The 14,957-nt window shown below is 36.7% G+C and overlaps 1 protein-coding gene across 2 annotated transcripts in view; it reads left to right on the top strand.

The window, feature by feature from the left end:
- TMEM87B (transmembrane protein 87B) overlaps window positions 1–10,736 on the top strand; it is a 57,631-nt gene extending 46,895 nt beyond the window's left edge. For both annotated transcript variants that reach the window (XM_069493847.1, XM_069493848.1), the window contains exons 18-19: window positions 6,181–6,211; window positions 7,376–10,736. In XM_069493847.1, coding sequence (XP_069349948.1) covers window positions 6,181–6,211; window positions 7,376–7,435 — 91 coding nt within the window. In that variant the 3' untranslated portion in view covers window positions 7,436–10,736. The remainder of the gene's footprint in view (window positions 1–6,180; window positions 6,212–7,375) is intronic.
- Window positions 10,737–14,957: the final 4,221 nt, after the last annotated feature.

A 14,957-nucleotide genomic window follows, 5' to 3' on the forward strand; every position in this document is an offset into this window, starting at 1 on the left:
ACCTTTACATTTCTTTGTGCACGTGTATGCCCATCAGTTAGCCCCCAGTTATTAAGGAGCACATGTGGTATTTGTTTTTCCATTCCTGAGATACTTCACTTAGGATAATGGTCTCCAGTTCCATCTAAGTCGCTTAAAATGACATTATTTCATTCCTTTTTATGGCTGAGTAGTACTCCATTGTATATATCTACCACATTTTCTTTGTCCACTCATGAATTGAAGAACACTTAAGTGAATTCCGCATCTTTGTGATTGTGAATTGTACTGCGATAAACATTTGAATTCAGGGGTCTTTTTGACAAAATAACTTCTTTTCCTTTGGGTAGGTACCCAGTAGTGGGATTGCTGGGTCGAATGATAGGTCTACCTCTATTTCTTTGAGGACTCTCCATACTATTTTTCTTAGAGGTTGTACTAATCTGCAATCCCATCAACAGTGTAGGAGCATTCCTTTCTCTCCATATCCTTGCCAGCATCTATTGCTTTTTGACTTTTTAATAAAGGACATTCTGACAGGGGTAAGTTGATATCTCACTGTAGTTTTAATTTGCATTTCCCTGATGATAAGTAATGTTGAGCACTTTTTCCTATGTTTTTTGGTCATTTGTCTATCTTTTGGAAAACTTCTGCTCATGTCTTTTGCCCACTTTTTAATGGGATTGTTGGGTTTTTTTTCTGCACTGATTTGTTTGAGTTCTTTGTAGATTCTGGACATAAGCCCTTTATTGGATGTATAGTTTGCGAATATTTTCTCCCATTGTGTAGGTTGACTTTTTACTCTGTTGATTATTTCCTTCGCTATGCAGAAGACTTTTAATTTAATCAAGTCCCATTTATTTATTTTTGTTGTTGCTGTAATTACCTTTGGGGTCTTAGTCATAAATTCTTTGCCTAGGATATCTAGTGGAGTTTTTCCTACATTTTATACCTTCAGAAGATTTCTTACTGTTCATTAACACCCTTTTATTTCAGATTGAAAAACTCCTTTTAGCATTTCTTGTAGAACAGGTCTGATGTTGATGAAATCCTTCGGCTTTGTTTGTCTGGGAAAGTCTTTATTTCTCCTTCATGTTTGATGGATATTTTTGCAGGATATAATATACTAGGGTTAAGGTTTTTTTCTTTTAGCACTTTGAATATGTCATGCTACTTTCTCCTGGCCTGTCAGGTTTCCACTGAGAAATCTGCTGCCAAGACATATCGGAGCTCGTTTGTATGTTTTTTTCTTTTTTTTTCTTGCTTCCTTTAGGACCTTTTAAACTTTTTTGTTTAACTTTCTACCCCATTCTCTTTCTCTACCTCTTCTTTAAGGTCAATTACTATTAGATTTGCCTTTTTGAGGCCATTTTCCAGATTCTGTATGTGTGCTTCATTCTCTTTCTTTTTTTTTTTTCCTCTTCTTTTTTGTCTTTGGACTTTATATTTTCAAATAGCCTGTTTTCAACCTCATTTTTTCTTCTGCTTGGTCAGTTCTGCTGTTGAGAGACTCTGATGCATTTCTCAGTTTGTCAATTGAATTCTTAAGCTCCAGAATTTCTGCTTGATTTCTTTTTAAATCTCTTTGTTAAATTTCTCTGATAGGCTTCTGAATTCCTTCTCTGTGTTGTCTTGAAGTTCATTGAACAACTTCAGGACAGCTATTTTGAATTCTTTTTCTGAAAGGTCACATATCTCCATTGCTCCAGGTTTAGTCACTGGTACCTTATTTAGTTTGTTCAGTGAGGTCATGTTTTCCTGGGTGTTCTTGATGCTTGTGGATGTTCAACATCTGGCCATTGAAGAGTTAGGTATTTATTTTAATCTGCAGAGTCTGGGCTTGTTTGAACCTGTCCTTGAGAAGGCTTTCCAGGTGTTCAAAGGGAATTGAGTGTTGTGGTCTCAGTTTTTGGTTCCACCTTTTTTGAATAACATTTTTTTCCTGGGAATAGAATTCTTGGTTGACAATTTTTTCTTTCAGTACTTCAAAGATTGTTGCTTGAATGTCTTCTGGCTTTCATAGTTTCAAAAAGAAGTCTGCTTTAGTTCTTATTTTTGTTCCTCCATGTGTTACGTGGGTTTTGTTTTGTGTGAGTTTTATTGTTATTTTCTTGGCTACCTTGAAGATTTTCTGTTTAGTTTTCATCACTACAAATACGATGATTCTAGGAGTGTGGTGTGGACATATATTTTCATTTCTCTTGCCTATATACTTAGAAGTAGAATTGCTGGATCATGTTGCAACTCTATGTTTAACATTTTGAGGAAGTGTCAAGCTGTTTTCCAAAGCAGCTACACTATTTTCCAATATGAGGATTCTAATTTCTTTAGATTTCTTACCAGCGCTTGTTATTGTCCACCTTTTTTATTTTAGCTCTCTTTGTGACTGTGAAGTGATATGTCATTGTGCTTTTGAGCAACTGGAATTTGAACTGTCTTGTTGGGAGACTAGTGTTATTTAACTAAACAGTGATAACTAAAATTTATGCATGTTAGGTCCATGCAAAGTAAGAACTGCCTATACATTGTGAAACTAATGATATACTATTTGCATTTTTTTAACAGAAAAGGAAAATTTATGCGTATATATTCTTTTATATTTACCGATGTGTTTACTATTTCTACTTTCCTTCTGTATAACTGAGCTAAGACCTTTCTCCTATAGGTCTTTCTTTAGTATTTCTTATAGTGTAGGTCTGCTAGCAACAAATTATTTCAATTTTATTTTTACAAAAATGTATTTATTTTGCCTTCCTTTTTAAAGCATAATTTTGCTGGATATAAAAACCTTGATTGACTTTTGTTTGAGCACTTCCAACATGTGTTTCCAATATCTTCTGGCTTTTATTGTTCTTGAGAAGAAATCAGTTGTTGTCTTATTGTTCTCATGTATGTAATGTGTCATTTATCTTTTGCTGCTTTTCTGATTTTTCCTTTTTATCTAGCTTTCTTCAGTGTGTCTATGATGTGTCTAGGTGTGGTTTTCTTTTTGTTTATTCTCCTTGGGATTTGTTGAGCTTCTCAGTTCCGTATCCCTTGGTCATTTTCCAGTGCCTTCAGCTACTTATTTTTGATATTTTTGTCCAGGTTTTATAAATGTTTTTGTGTAAGGAATCATCTGACCTCTTCTCTCTACCTTTACCCTGCTGTCTTCTATTTCAGTCACTTCGTTATGATCGTTTTTAATTCTTTCTTTATATCATTTTCATTCTCTCAGTTGTTTTCCTGCCACATAGCAAATTTTCATTTGAATTTATTCTCCTTTGGGTACCTTGTAATTTTTATATTCAACACTGGGATGACTTTTGTCTTTTTCTTTAATTATTTTCCTGAGTTTGATAGACTCTTTGAATTTCTTTTGTTTTGTTGTTATTCACTTCTGTCCTGGTTTTTAAGTTTCTCATTGTAGAATGTTTTTAGTATTGCCAAATATTCTTTTTAAGTGATTTTATTTAATTTGGAGCATTGCATTATAGCTATAGCTTTCTTCTACTGTAAAATGTTTTGATTTTCATTTTTCTTTTTCTTTTTTTTTTTCCCTACACATTGTATGGAATTGATTACTTGTTTTTCCCCATCCTAGGCATTTTTTGATGAGGGTTCCTAGTTTGAGTACCTTGTTCCATCAGTTTGCATGAATTGTAGTTTCTTTTATGGGTAAGATTGATGAGATGAAGGGGTATGGAGAAGGGAAGGTTGATGTTGTCTTGTTTTTCTTTTATTTCTGCAGGATCCTTAATTTTCCCTTTTTATTTCCTTCTTTTCATTTCTTACACTACCACATCTCCAAAGATTATTCCTCTTCTACGTATATGGTTCTCCCCTGAAAACAGTGATTGTTCAAGGCTGCTACTTTTGTTCCTGCTCATTTTAAGCCCCTTACCTGTAGCAAATACTGTGAACTACCAAATCACCAACCTTTGTTCAGTCATTTGGCATTTCGTGGTGGACTTTCTTGCAGGGGTTTTGTCCATGCTTTTTCTGAGTCCTCATGCACTCTCCTATTTTTCACAGTCTCTCAACCCTCTCTTTGCCCACTCTGTACCTAGAGCTTGCAGTGGCAGCAAGAAATCTGTTGGAATTTGGTGTTTATTTCTCTACTTACATGTAATTTCAAGTTTGTGGTGTTTTTCTGGTAATGCTGAAGTCATGGGTCTTGTGTGGTTTTGTTTACAGCCCTTGGTAATTTTATGGTTTTTTGAGCAAGGATATGTGGAAAGATTCAGATTAAGTGGCCACCATTATTTTCCAGATTTGGAAACTCATAACTAAGTATTTTAGAAGGAAATCATTTAAGCAGACTCACCCTCTACTGTGCCACCACTTCTTAGTGGAACGCAATAAGGCTCCTGGGTGGTTCTCTTTGTATGTGAGAAGGTCATCATTCTGTACTCTTTCTTTCTGTAAATAGAAATATCTGGTTATAAAAATTCATTTGAAATATAAATTAAAATGTCTTATTTGATGTTTTCATGAACCATTTATATGAAATGAGTAGAGTTGTATAATCCAAGATAGTTTCCAAAATTTTAGGTTCTTGGGAACCTTTGTGTGTTCACTTCTGAAAACTTTAACATAAGAAATTTAGCACAATGCTATCCACAATTAATGTACAAATTAAGTAGCAAGTTTAGTATTTAGACTTCATATATGGAGAAAAACCTTCTTCATACTTCTATGAAAATGGAACAAAAACTTTGTAAGACATAGGACAATTTAAACAGATCATGAATAACCATCTGACATAGTATACTATGAAATATTCATATGCTATTCACTGTGAATTTCCTTATCTCTGATAAGTCAGATTAGCACAGTTTACCAGCTCAACTCCCTCTTCAATGCACTGAACAGGTCTTCATAAGCTTTAAGTGATCATTAACCTCACAGCAGGAGCCATTGTTGCTGTTGCTAGTGCTTCTCTCTAACCAAGGTGCCAGGTACCTAGCAGACTGTCTTCTGGGCCTCTCAGGTTCATCTTTCCCCTAATGTAGTCTTCTCCCCCAGATTTTCCTTGATAGTATCATTCCACACCATCCGCCTTGACGACTTTCTCACATCTAGTTAGTCTTGCAGCTTCCTTTCTTCTGCCTTCACCATGGACTGCACTGTAATAGCATCCTCTGGAATTACACATTTGTTTGACTTTCATGTTGTAACTTTGGCACATGGACTTTTCTTTCAGGCTCTCTCCCTCAAAGCTCTATTGTACATTGAGGCTAGATTAAGTTTACTGAACACACTTGTCTTTTTTTGTATCTATATTATCATTCCTGAGCAAAGGTTATGTTGTATCTTTCTCTCTCTTTCTCTTTTTCTCTTTCTCTAGTACCCTTCACTGGTAGACATCCAGGCAGTGGTGATAATGATACAAGAGTTAGGCAAATACTTGATTCTATAAATACCACTTGTTTACTCATCCCTCTTAAGTTCTCACAAAAAGCACATGACGTGTGGGTTTTCTAATTAGGTGGTAGGTCACCACTTGGATACTTGTCCAACTATTCAAAGTAAAAAATAGCAGGGGATTAAAAAATAAATAAGTAGTTAGATGTCAGTTGTGTTTGGAATTACTCATTTGTATGTTTTTAGTCATTGATATTCCTCCAACATCTTAGGCTCTAGGATTGCTGATCTTGCTATTTTTGTTGTTTCCATTTTGATGTTAAGATTACTGAAATATTTCAGTTAACTTTTAACTGAGCATTTTTTGAAGCAACATACATTCTGGAAAATGCACAAATCCTAAGTATATGGCTTAGTAAAATTTTTTTAATGAGCACATTTGTATAATCAGCCCCCAGATCAAAAAACAGATTATTACTAGTACCCTAAAAACTCCATTTCCCTTCCAAATCAGGAGCTCACTTTCCCAGAGGTCCTGCTGTCCTGATATCTATAACTGTAGATTACTTGTGTGAGTTTTTAAAATTTTATCCCTTAATAGATCAACTATTTGCTTTTCTGTATTATGTTCCATTGTATGAATACACTACAATTTACTCATTTGGGTTATGTTCAGATTAGAGCTATTGAGAACAATTCTTTTCCATGTCAGTGAGCCTAAGTACTCCCTTCTCTCTGCTGTCTGTCTTCAGGGGGTAGAATTGGTAGGCCATGACATACGTCCATATTCAGTTTTTGTGGGCATGCTGGCCTTACTTTTAATAACCTTGTCACTTTCCCCCCCTTTTATTTCAGAGCTCTTCCAGTGTTAGTGGATTCAGATGAGGTAAAATATATTTTTGCTTGTTTCCTTGGAGCTATTTTCACAAAGTAGAGATGTATTTCAGAAAGAGATTCCAAAAGTTACTTTTTAAAATGATTATAAATTGAGCAGACAGAAAGATACTATGAATTGATTCATGGGTAAAGTTTGAAGGATTTACGGGTAAAGTTGTTGTTTCAAACAAGAGCAAGATCAATGCTTATTGGTATGAAAGAAGGGAGGGATTATTTTGATTTGCTAAGATCTTGTATATAGATAAGAGTCTAGAAGATTTTAAGATAGTTTCTCTAAATTAATCCCTGATACTTGTAGATGTTTCATTGGAGTATTGAATAATGTTTCTTTCCCATTTTCATTTACTAAGCAGGAAATTTGAATAGAGGATGTGGATTTAGGAAAGTTTTTTGGGGAAAAATTAGTTATGGATTTTGGACATTGAAACATGGCCCAAGGCAGGAAGAAGTCTGAAGTGTAAGAATTAAAGGATGGATGCATGGAACATTAGCTTATACAAAGGCATAATAGAGAGAACTTTGTGGTAGTTAAGTAGTAATTTACATGGTGGCTGTAGAACATGAGAGGAGGAGCCAGAACTCTATTTGTTGAAAGATCAGGGAAATGATTTTGGCATCAGTGTGTTGATTTGACCGCAGCAGGATGGGAGTGTTTGAGAAAGCCTTACTACAAAACAGTTAAATTTCAAAATGTATAACTCTACAGAAAGATGTACTGTAGAATTACTTGTAAAGGGGCGTTTAAGGTATTTATTTAGTAAATCATTTATAATTTCAAAAATACATTAATTCAGTTAAGTGAGGCAGACCCCTCGATGAGCTATGCCTAAGCAATCCAGCTGAGCTCCATTCCTGCTCTCCCTGGAAATTCTGAACTTGACATATTTTCTAGCTAGCAGGGAGTTAGAAGTTTTCTGAACTTCTCAGCAGATAATTGACTATACATTATTAAAGGATGTGGATTATGTGGTTATTATTTTCTATATCTGGGTATTTCCATGTCTGTCATGGAATATATTTTAGTTCCCCAAAATTGTGGCTATTGAAAAGATTAAGTTGTGACTATTGAAAGATTAGGACATTTTTTTAGGGTTTTGGAAGCAGCATTAACATTTTGATACCAATCTTCTTTTTTTTTTTTTTCCTTCTTCAGGAAATCATGACCAGATCTGACATGGCTGAAAAAATGTTCTCTTCAGAAAAGATAATGTGATTGGAAACCATGTAAATGAAACCTAGTTAACTGTGAAGGACTGTCCTTCTTCAAGACTGAAAGAGGGCTCTGTTTTGATATAGCATAATGTTTTTCTTGTATTATTTTGGAAATCTGTGTGTTAAAATGAAGAATTCAGATGATAGGAGGGTTCTGTAACCCTTTTATAGCTGACTCTTGAATGTCAGTTTAATGTTCATTAAATTTCCTGGAATTGGAAATACTCTGAGAGAAGTATTATGATAAAGATATCTGCACGAATGCCTCTTGGCTGATGGGTGTCAGTCATGTGGATTTTGGTTCCCTCTCCTTTCTTAAAAAAATTTTTGTAACACATTGATTGCCACACTAGAAAAAAAGTTTTTCTCTTTGGGGCCATGGTGTTTTATTATTATGAAAATAGAGTAAAAACTTCAAAAACAAAACGATCCTTTCTACTTTAATGAAAAATTTGATATTTTAATTGTTTTCTGTGCGTGAGTTATATGCAACTTGAAAAATAGTTCTAGCGGCTTCCAAAGTGAAGTGACGTGTGAGTTACATATGCTTCACAAGGCCCTGGGCTCAAAACTAGCGTGAGTAAAATACAACTCACATGGCAGTTCATATATTAAATAAACACTCCTGCTATTCTTTCCACTCACCTTGAAGTAGATAATGTGATTCTTCTGAAGTGCAGTATGTCAGTGTTTCCATGTCTTGAGTTTACTAGGTGCAATAATAATTTTCTTTGACTTTTACATGGAAGTGATTTGATAGTAAGTAAAAACTTGGTTAACATTGGAACATAGGCATGTTTATATGTTTAATTTTGTCTTCTTTTTTTTTTTTTGTCTGCACAAAGCCCTTGCTTGTAAGTATCACCGTGCACATCAAATCATGGAGTTAGGTCTTCTCTGACTGAGCTCAGGGGAACACAGTGCACAGAGAGAAGTCTTAAGGGTCATTTCCAAAGATTTACTCTGCCATTGCTCCCTCACTCAGGCCATGTGTACACGTGCTGCTGCTGACTCTGCCGGGGCAGGTGATAGACACCTGGCCACATGGCTCCCTAGAGCACTTCCTGCCTGGCAAGCCGGAGGACCTTGGGGGAACTAGAACTGTACCTTTTACATCATCTTGGCATATTCCGTTTCATAATAAAAACATGTTTAATTGCAAGGTATATCACTGTTAATCTTGTAATTAATTTCTTAACCTTCAACCATGTTTTATACCTTATTTTGTTACGTTATACATTTACAATGTGTAATTTGAAATATTTTGTTTTAATGTCTTTTTTTAAAATGTGGAATGTTCTAAACTTGAAAGGCAATTGAATGTAGTATGATGAATATATGAATGTTTTGCTGCTTTCATGACCAAAGATGCAAGGTAGTGGTTAGTTAGAATAGTAACTAAAGGCCAGGTGTGGTGGCATACACCTGTAATCCTAGCACTCTGGGAGGCCGACCGGGAGGATTGCTTGAGCTTAAGAGTTTGAGACCAGCCTGAGCAAAAGCAAGACCCCGTCTCTACAAAATAAATAGAAAAAAAAATTAACTGGGTATTATGATGTATATCTGTAGTCCCAGCTGCTGGGGAGGCTGAGGCAGGAGGATTGCTTGAGCCTAGGAGTTTGACGTTGCTGTGAGCTAGGCTGACGCCATGGCACTCTAGCTGGGGCAACAGAATGAGACTCTGTCTCCAAAAAAAGAAAAAAATAATAATAGTAATTAAAGTTAGTGTCTTGTATGTCTTGTTTTTGGAGGACTTCTAACCCTATGAATTGAGAATGACTTCGGAGAATTTTGATTAGGAAAACGTTAACCAGTACAAACACTTAAATAAAACCTCTAACTTTTTCACCATGAAGCCACAAAGCAAAATTTTCTTTTTCTTTCAAAAGTCAACCTTCTGAATTTATTTCTTGTTTACTCATTACAGAGAGATTAGTAAGGAAGATTTATTTTCGGTAGTAATGTCTCTTGAAAGATGTTGGCAAGTGTGTTTTCAGTAGTGAACATGTGGAATGTGAAGAGTGTTGGCAAACATTACTGAGAAGGCATGGTTTTCAAGATGCTATTGCTTTGGGACATCCTTCCTAGGAAAAGAATGTCCAATTTAACAGTTGTGGATTCCACTCCTTATTTCAGTTTCTGCCACCATAACAGACTCCCACCCACCACATTTCCTAGCACGTAAGTTCATTCTGGTGTTGATGTATTCTTAGACGCTTAGCCCAGTTATTTCAGAGCTGCAGGTGACCGCTGCCTCTTGTTCTTAATCTTTTTGTCTAACACCCCACCCCCTAAGTTTTGAGGCAGGTTGACCCCCAGCTCACCATATGGCTCTATTTGAATTTCAAAATGCAGAATACTGATACTGGGCTTGTAGCCACTAGGATCTACAAATGTAGTGGGGTGGGAGTGGGGAGTGGATGGTAAGTGTGATAAGGAAAACTGCCTCTGACTTAACCTCAGTAGTGTTTGTACAAACATTTCTTTCTGCAGCTGGAAAGATAAATGATGCTGCTTATGTGGGTAGATCAGCTGCAGGCTACAATGCAAACTCTTCTTCCATCCAGAGAAAGCAGGATTCCCTCCTAATAATCCCATCAGAAATGTTATTTCTAGCAGGGCATGTGCTGCGTCTGTCACTTTCAGTGATAATTGTGCCATCTGTTGATGTTTGATGACCCGAATCGAGTATTCTTACGGAGGGCCTTCTCAGCCCCCTCGCATACACAGGAGGGGGTGCTGCAGGAAGGACACTGAGGAGAGGTCACAGCCAGGGACAGCGCACAGCTCATCGGCACTGCTTCTGCACCAAGTTCCCAGAAACTGGTCATAGAGGCCTTTGAGGTGCTCACATTAGTTTTCTTTTAGAATGCCATCGGGATGGTCTCCCTGCTAACCAGGGGATCTGAGGATACGGGGTCAGTGTCATGTGTTTCTAGGAAAATGCTTCAGTATTCTTGTTATGCAATTCATGTTAGGTTTAAATGATGTGTGAAATGTGCTTAAAAGGGAATTTTCATGACTTGAGTTAGATTAGTATTTAAATATCTGCTTTAAATGGTAGTTAGTTTATTTCAAAAAATAAGGAAAAATAGGTGAATGTTTAAATTTTTTAAACCTGCGAGGTGATAGGACGTTCCCATACTTTTCCTGTAAAGGAAATCATTTTTTAACTCTTTCATATCCTGTATAAAATACTGACTCTCCCCCGTATTACAGTACAATGTTTACACTACTATACTGTCAAGACTGAAAGTGTAAAAAATGTACATATAAGGTTGATTTATATCTTCTTTTTTTAAAAAAGAGATTTGAGTCTGTTGCACTAGATTATACATAGTTTAAAGTTGAGAGATGGCTATGCTAGGTTTATAAATCTGTAAATAATTTATAAGTCACTAGTTCTGGCACTTGTGTCTTTGTATCATCAATAGCATGTAATAAGCAATACAAAACACCAAGCCTTATAAGAAAGAAGTTTAATATATTGGTTAAGGTTTTAAATGTATTAAGTGTATATAAGTGACAGAACTAGATTTTTAAGGAAGTGTACTTTATAACACCGGAGCTCAATACTGCATGAAGAAACTTCTTTAGAACTAGGAAAACATTCATTTATTTGGGGAGAAAGTTTAGTGGTTTAAGAAGTTGTATTTTTCTATTTAAAAAGGTTAAATTATTCTATAATTTGGAAGAAGTTTCTTTGAATGTGGGATATAACTATTTGAAGGATTTTTGTTTGAAAAATTAATGTATTTTTGTGCCTTAATGGTTGTTCTTTTAATAAAAATGCTTTCTGAAATTTTGGATGATTGATTCCTGATTATATTCGTTATTGCTAGGTTATGTAGACTCCAGCAGATGACAGGACACAAAATTCTTAAAAGAGGAGATAATCAAACATGGAAAAGTGTTCGATCTCAGTAATATAAAGAAATGCAAAATAAAAGGGGATATTTTTAAAAATCAAATTAACCTAAGTTTATATCCCTTTGCTTTCAAGGCCTGATGAAATGAGCACAGTCATTAATGATGTACTGTAATTGATTCAGTCTTTGGGGAAGTTCCAAAATGTGTTTATAACCTTTGAATAATGTCAATTCTGGTGATGTTTTTAAAAATGATTCAAAATATAGAATAAGGTTTCTGCACAAAAATGTTTATTACAGCATTAAAGTAGAGATAAAATTAAATGCCAACAATATAAATGTTAAGTGAATTATGGTTTAATCGGCTACTTTGAGATACTGTACAGCTATTAAACTATTATGAAGAATTTATAATAGGAAAATAATTATAAGAACGAAGATGCAAAGGTAATATGTAAATGCTTATCTGTGTAAAGGTAGAGAAAGGACTGAGTGGAAATCCATCAAAGTGGCACGCATGGTTAGCGTTAGGCTCAGCTAGGCTGTGGTCACAACTTGATTCCAATCTTTCAGAAGGTTAAGACAAAAAGGCGTGTATTTCTTGCTCACGTAACAGTTGTGGAGTGGGTGTGGAGGTGGGGAGGGCACCCCTCCCCATGTGGTCCCTCAGAGACCTGAACTGTATTTCCATCTTGGCCTGCCATCTCCCTGGGGCCTGTCATCCGTTCCCAGCCAGCACAGCCGGAGAGGTTTGGGGGGCTAGACCTGAAGGTGGTCATCTCTTCTGAGCATATTCCATTGGCAGAAACTTGGTCACGTGGCCACACCAGACTGCCAGTTAGGCTGGGACATGTCAGTAGCCATGTACCCGCCTACTATTCTAGTTCTGTGGAAGGTGGATTTGGGTGGACTAGTGCCTCTGCCAGATTATTTTTGGGCGATGAACTATGGGAAGTATAAAAACCTTTCTTCTGCCTTTCTGTTTTCCTAATTCACTAAGGTAAACGTATTGAAAAATAAATATGTAAAAAATGATAGTGCCTTAATTAGGCGATATGATATTAATAGAAAATCTAGGGAAGTATGGTCTCAGGTCACAGCTTAATCCATTAATAAAAAAAAAAAGTCCATCCTGCCACAAGTATTAATAGATGGAACACAGAAAGTTTTTTTCACAGACATTCTCCCAGTTTTCAGGGGTAAGAGGGACAAGATGGGTAGTCCCAGAGGAAAAGCTGAGGCTAATGTAATGACAGTGGTGACAATTCAGGGAGTGTTGGGAGGATTGCAAGTGCCAGGCTTTGTTAACCACTATATTCTCACAGTAGCCAATGAGGTGGGTGCTATTATTTCCCTAGGTTTATAGATATAACTGAGCCAGAGGTTAAGTAACCTGCCAAAGTTCATCCTTCCGGCAAGTGGTAAGGCTGCTGCAATATAATACTGGTAGGAATCATCCTTGAAGGGTCATCCTCGAAGTACTGGGGAGGGGGAGGGGAAGTTTCATTTAACAAAGCCATGTTTGCTTGCCAGAGGGTTAAGATAATTTATCTAGAGTGCCTGGTGCATGGGATCAGCCTGCAGAAGGCAGCTGAGGTTAATGTGAAGGATGCAGCAGTCAGCTGAAGCAAACTGTGTGAAATTCAAACACTTTCTGAGCCAGTGCAGTACCTCACGCCTGTAATCCCAGTTTCCTTGGGAGGCCAAGGCAGTAGGATCACTTGAGCCCAGGAGTTTAAGACCAGAGTTTGGGACCAGCCTGGGCAACATAGTGAGACTCGCCCCCCCATTCCTACAGAAAATAAAAGTTACCCAGGTGTGGTGGCACGCTGCTGTAGTCTCAGCTACTCAGGAGGCTGAGGAAGGAGGATCCCTGGGCCCAGAAGTTCGAGGCCGCAGTGAGCTATAATCGCGCCACTGCACTCCAGCCTGGGCAACAAAGCAAGATCCTGCCTCAAAGAAAAAAAAGAAAAAAGAAAGAAAATTCAAACACATTATAAGATTGATTTACTTGTGTTTGAATGAAGTTATGCAGGGCAAGTTCTGTACCCCTTAAGTGTTAGTGAATTGACAACTACATTCCATTGACAGAGGCTGGTACTGAATTCAGATGTAAATCATTTTGACAATATTTCCTTAGGATTGCCTTGGAGAAGTAATAAGAAGATGCAATGAAAGTTTATGTACTCGTGGGGGTAGGGAGAGAAAAAAAAGTTTATGTACAGGAAAAAAGCTATCCAGCAGGTGGTGCCAAAGTAATGTTTCTGAAAGTTCTAATCTCTAATCTCAACACTTTTTGTCTTTAATTTTTTTTTAAATTTATAAATCTACTTTTTCTTACCAAATGCCACTAAAAAAATTTGGAGATAAAAGAAAAAAACTTTTAAAAAATTTACATAGTACCACTGTCCTGGCAAAACAGTTATTTTGGTATATTTTTAGTCATCCTCAGAATTAAAACCTTAAGGCTTGGAAGGGGCCTCTGAGATCTCTTTACAGATGAGGAAAAGAGGACCAGGAAAGTGTCACTGGCCACAGCCCACTCGGACCAGAGTCAAAGCCTGTTTCCTGGGGTCGGAGGGAGAGCGATGCCACAGGAGGGTTGAACTGCATGCATATCAAAACCTGAAATGCATAAATAGTCATAATCCCGATTCTCTTCTTAATTTGATAAGTGGAGATTTCCTTGAGATATAATGGATTCCAGAGAGATAGCAACAGTGTCTGCATTTTATTTCAGCATTACTGAAAATAAAATAGTCTATTCCATAACTTTATCTTCCTTTTATCAAAAAGAAAGTTTGGGCATTAATATATCTGCATCCAAAGAATTATGTTAGACATTTATATCAAGAGAAGAATAAACAAGTTGGCCTTTTTACTAGCTATAAACTTGCTCTTTTAGTAATGAATTTATTCTTACAAAATACAAGTGTAGATTCCAGGTTCTGATAATGGAGAAGTACCTTTTATTGGCCCAACCCTTCCCATGGATGACAACTCTGGCCAAAATTAGAACAACAACTACCTGAAGATGCTGGATACAGACAAAAAATAAGGAGATTGGAAGGAACTCAATGCTTGGGGGAAAAAACTGCATATCGTAAATTTTCTATTTACACTGATAGCAGGTCCAGTTTGTGCCAAGTGGGGAGATTAAACCCAGATATAAAACCTGCTATTTTACTGGTTTAAAACTGGAAGATAGAGCTCAAAACAAGCACAGCAACTGGCAAGTAAAAGTAGAATTACTGAATTACTGAGGAAGAGTGCTATGGGCTGAATATTTGTGGTCCCCCAAACTCATATGCTGAAATATTAATCCCCATATAATGACATTTCAGGTAGGGATTTGGGAATGTGATTAGGTTGTGAGGACATAGCCCTGACGAATAGGATTAGTGCCCTTATAAAACAGACTGCCAAAAACTCTCCTTCTCCTCCTGCCATGTAAGGACATGGTGAGAAGATCATGTCTTATCTATGAACTAGAAAGCAGGCCCTCACCAGAGACCAAATCTGCCAGTGCCTTGGTCTTGAACTTCCAACCTCCAGAACTGTTTGATTTTAAGCCATCTACTAATGGTATTTTTGTTATAGCAGCCCAAATGGACTAAAACAGAGAGAACCAAAGAAGGTAAGCATGAAATTCTG

Source organism: Eulemur rufifrons, chromosome 19 (genome assembly GCF_041146395.1).
Source record: "Eulemur rufifrons isolate Redbay chromosome 19, OSU_ERuf_1, whole genome shotgun sequence".
Taxonomy (NCBI): Eukaryota; Metazoa; Chordata; class Mammalia; order Primates; family Lemuridae; genus Eulemur; species Eulemur rufifrons.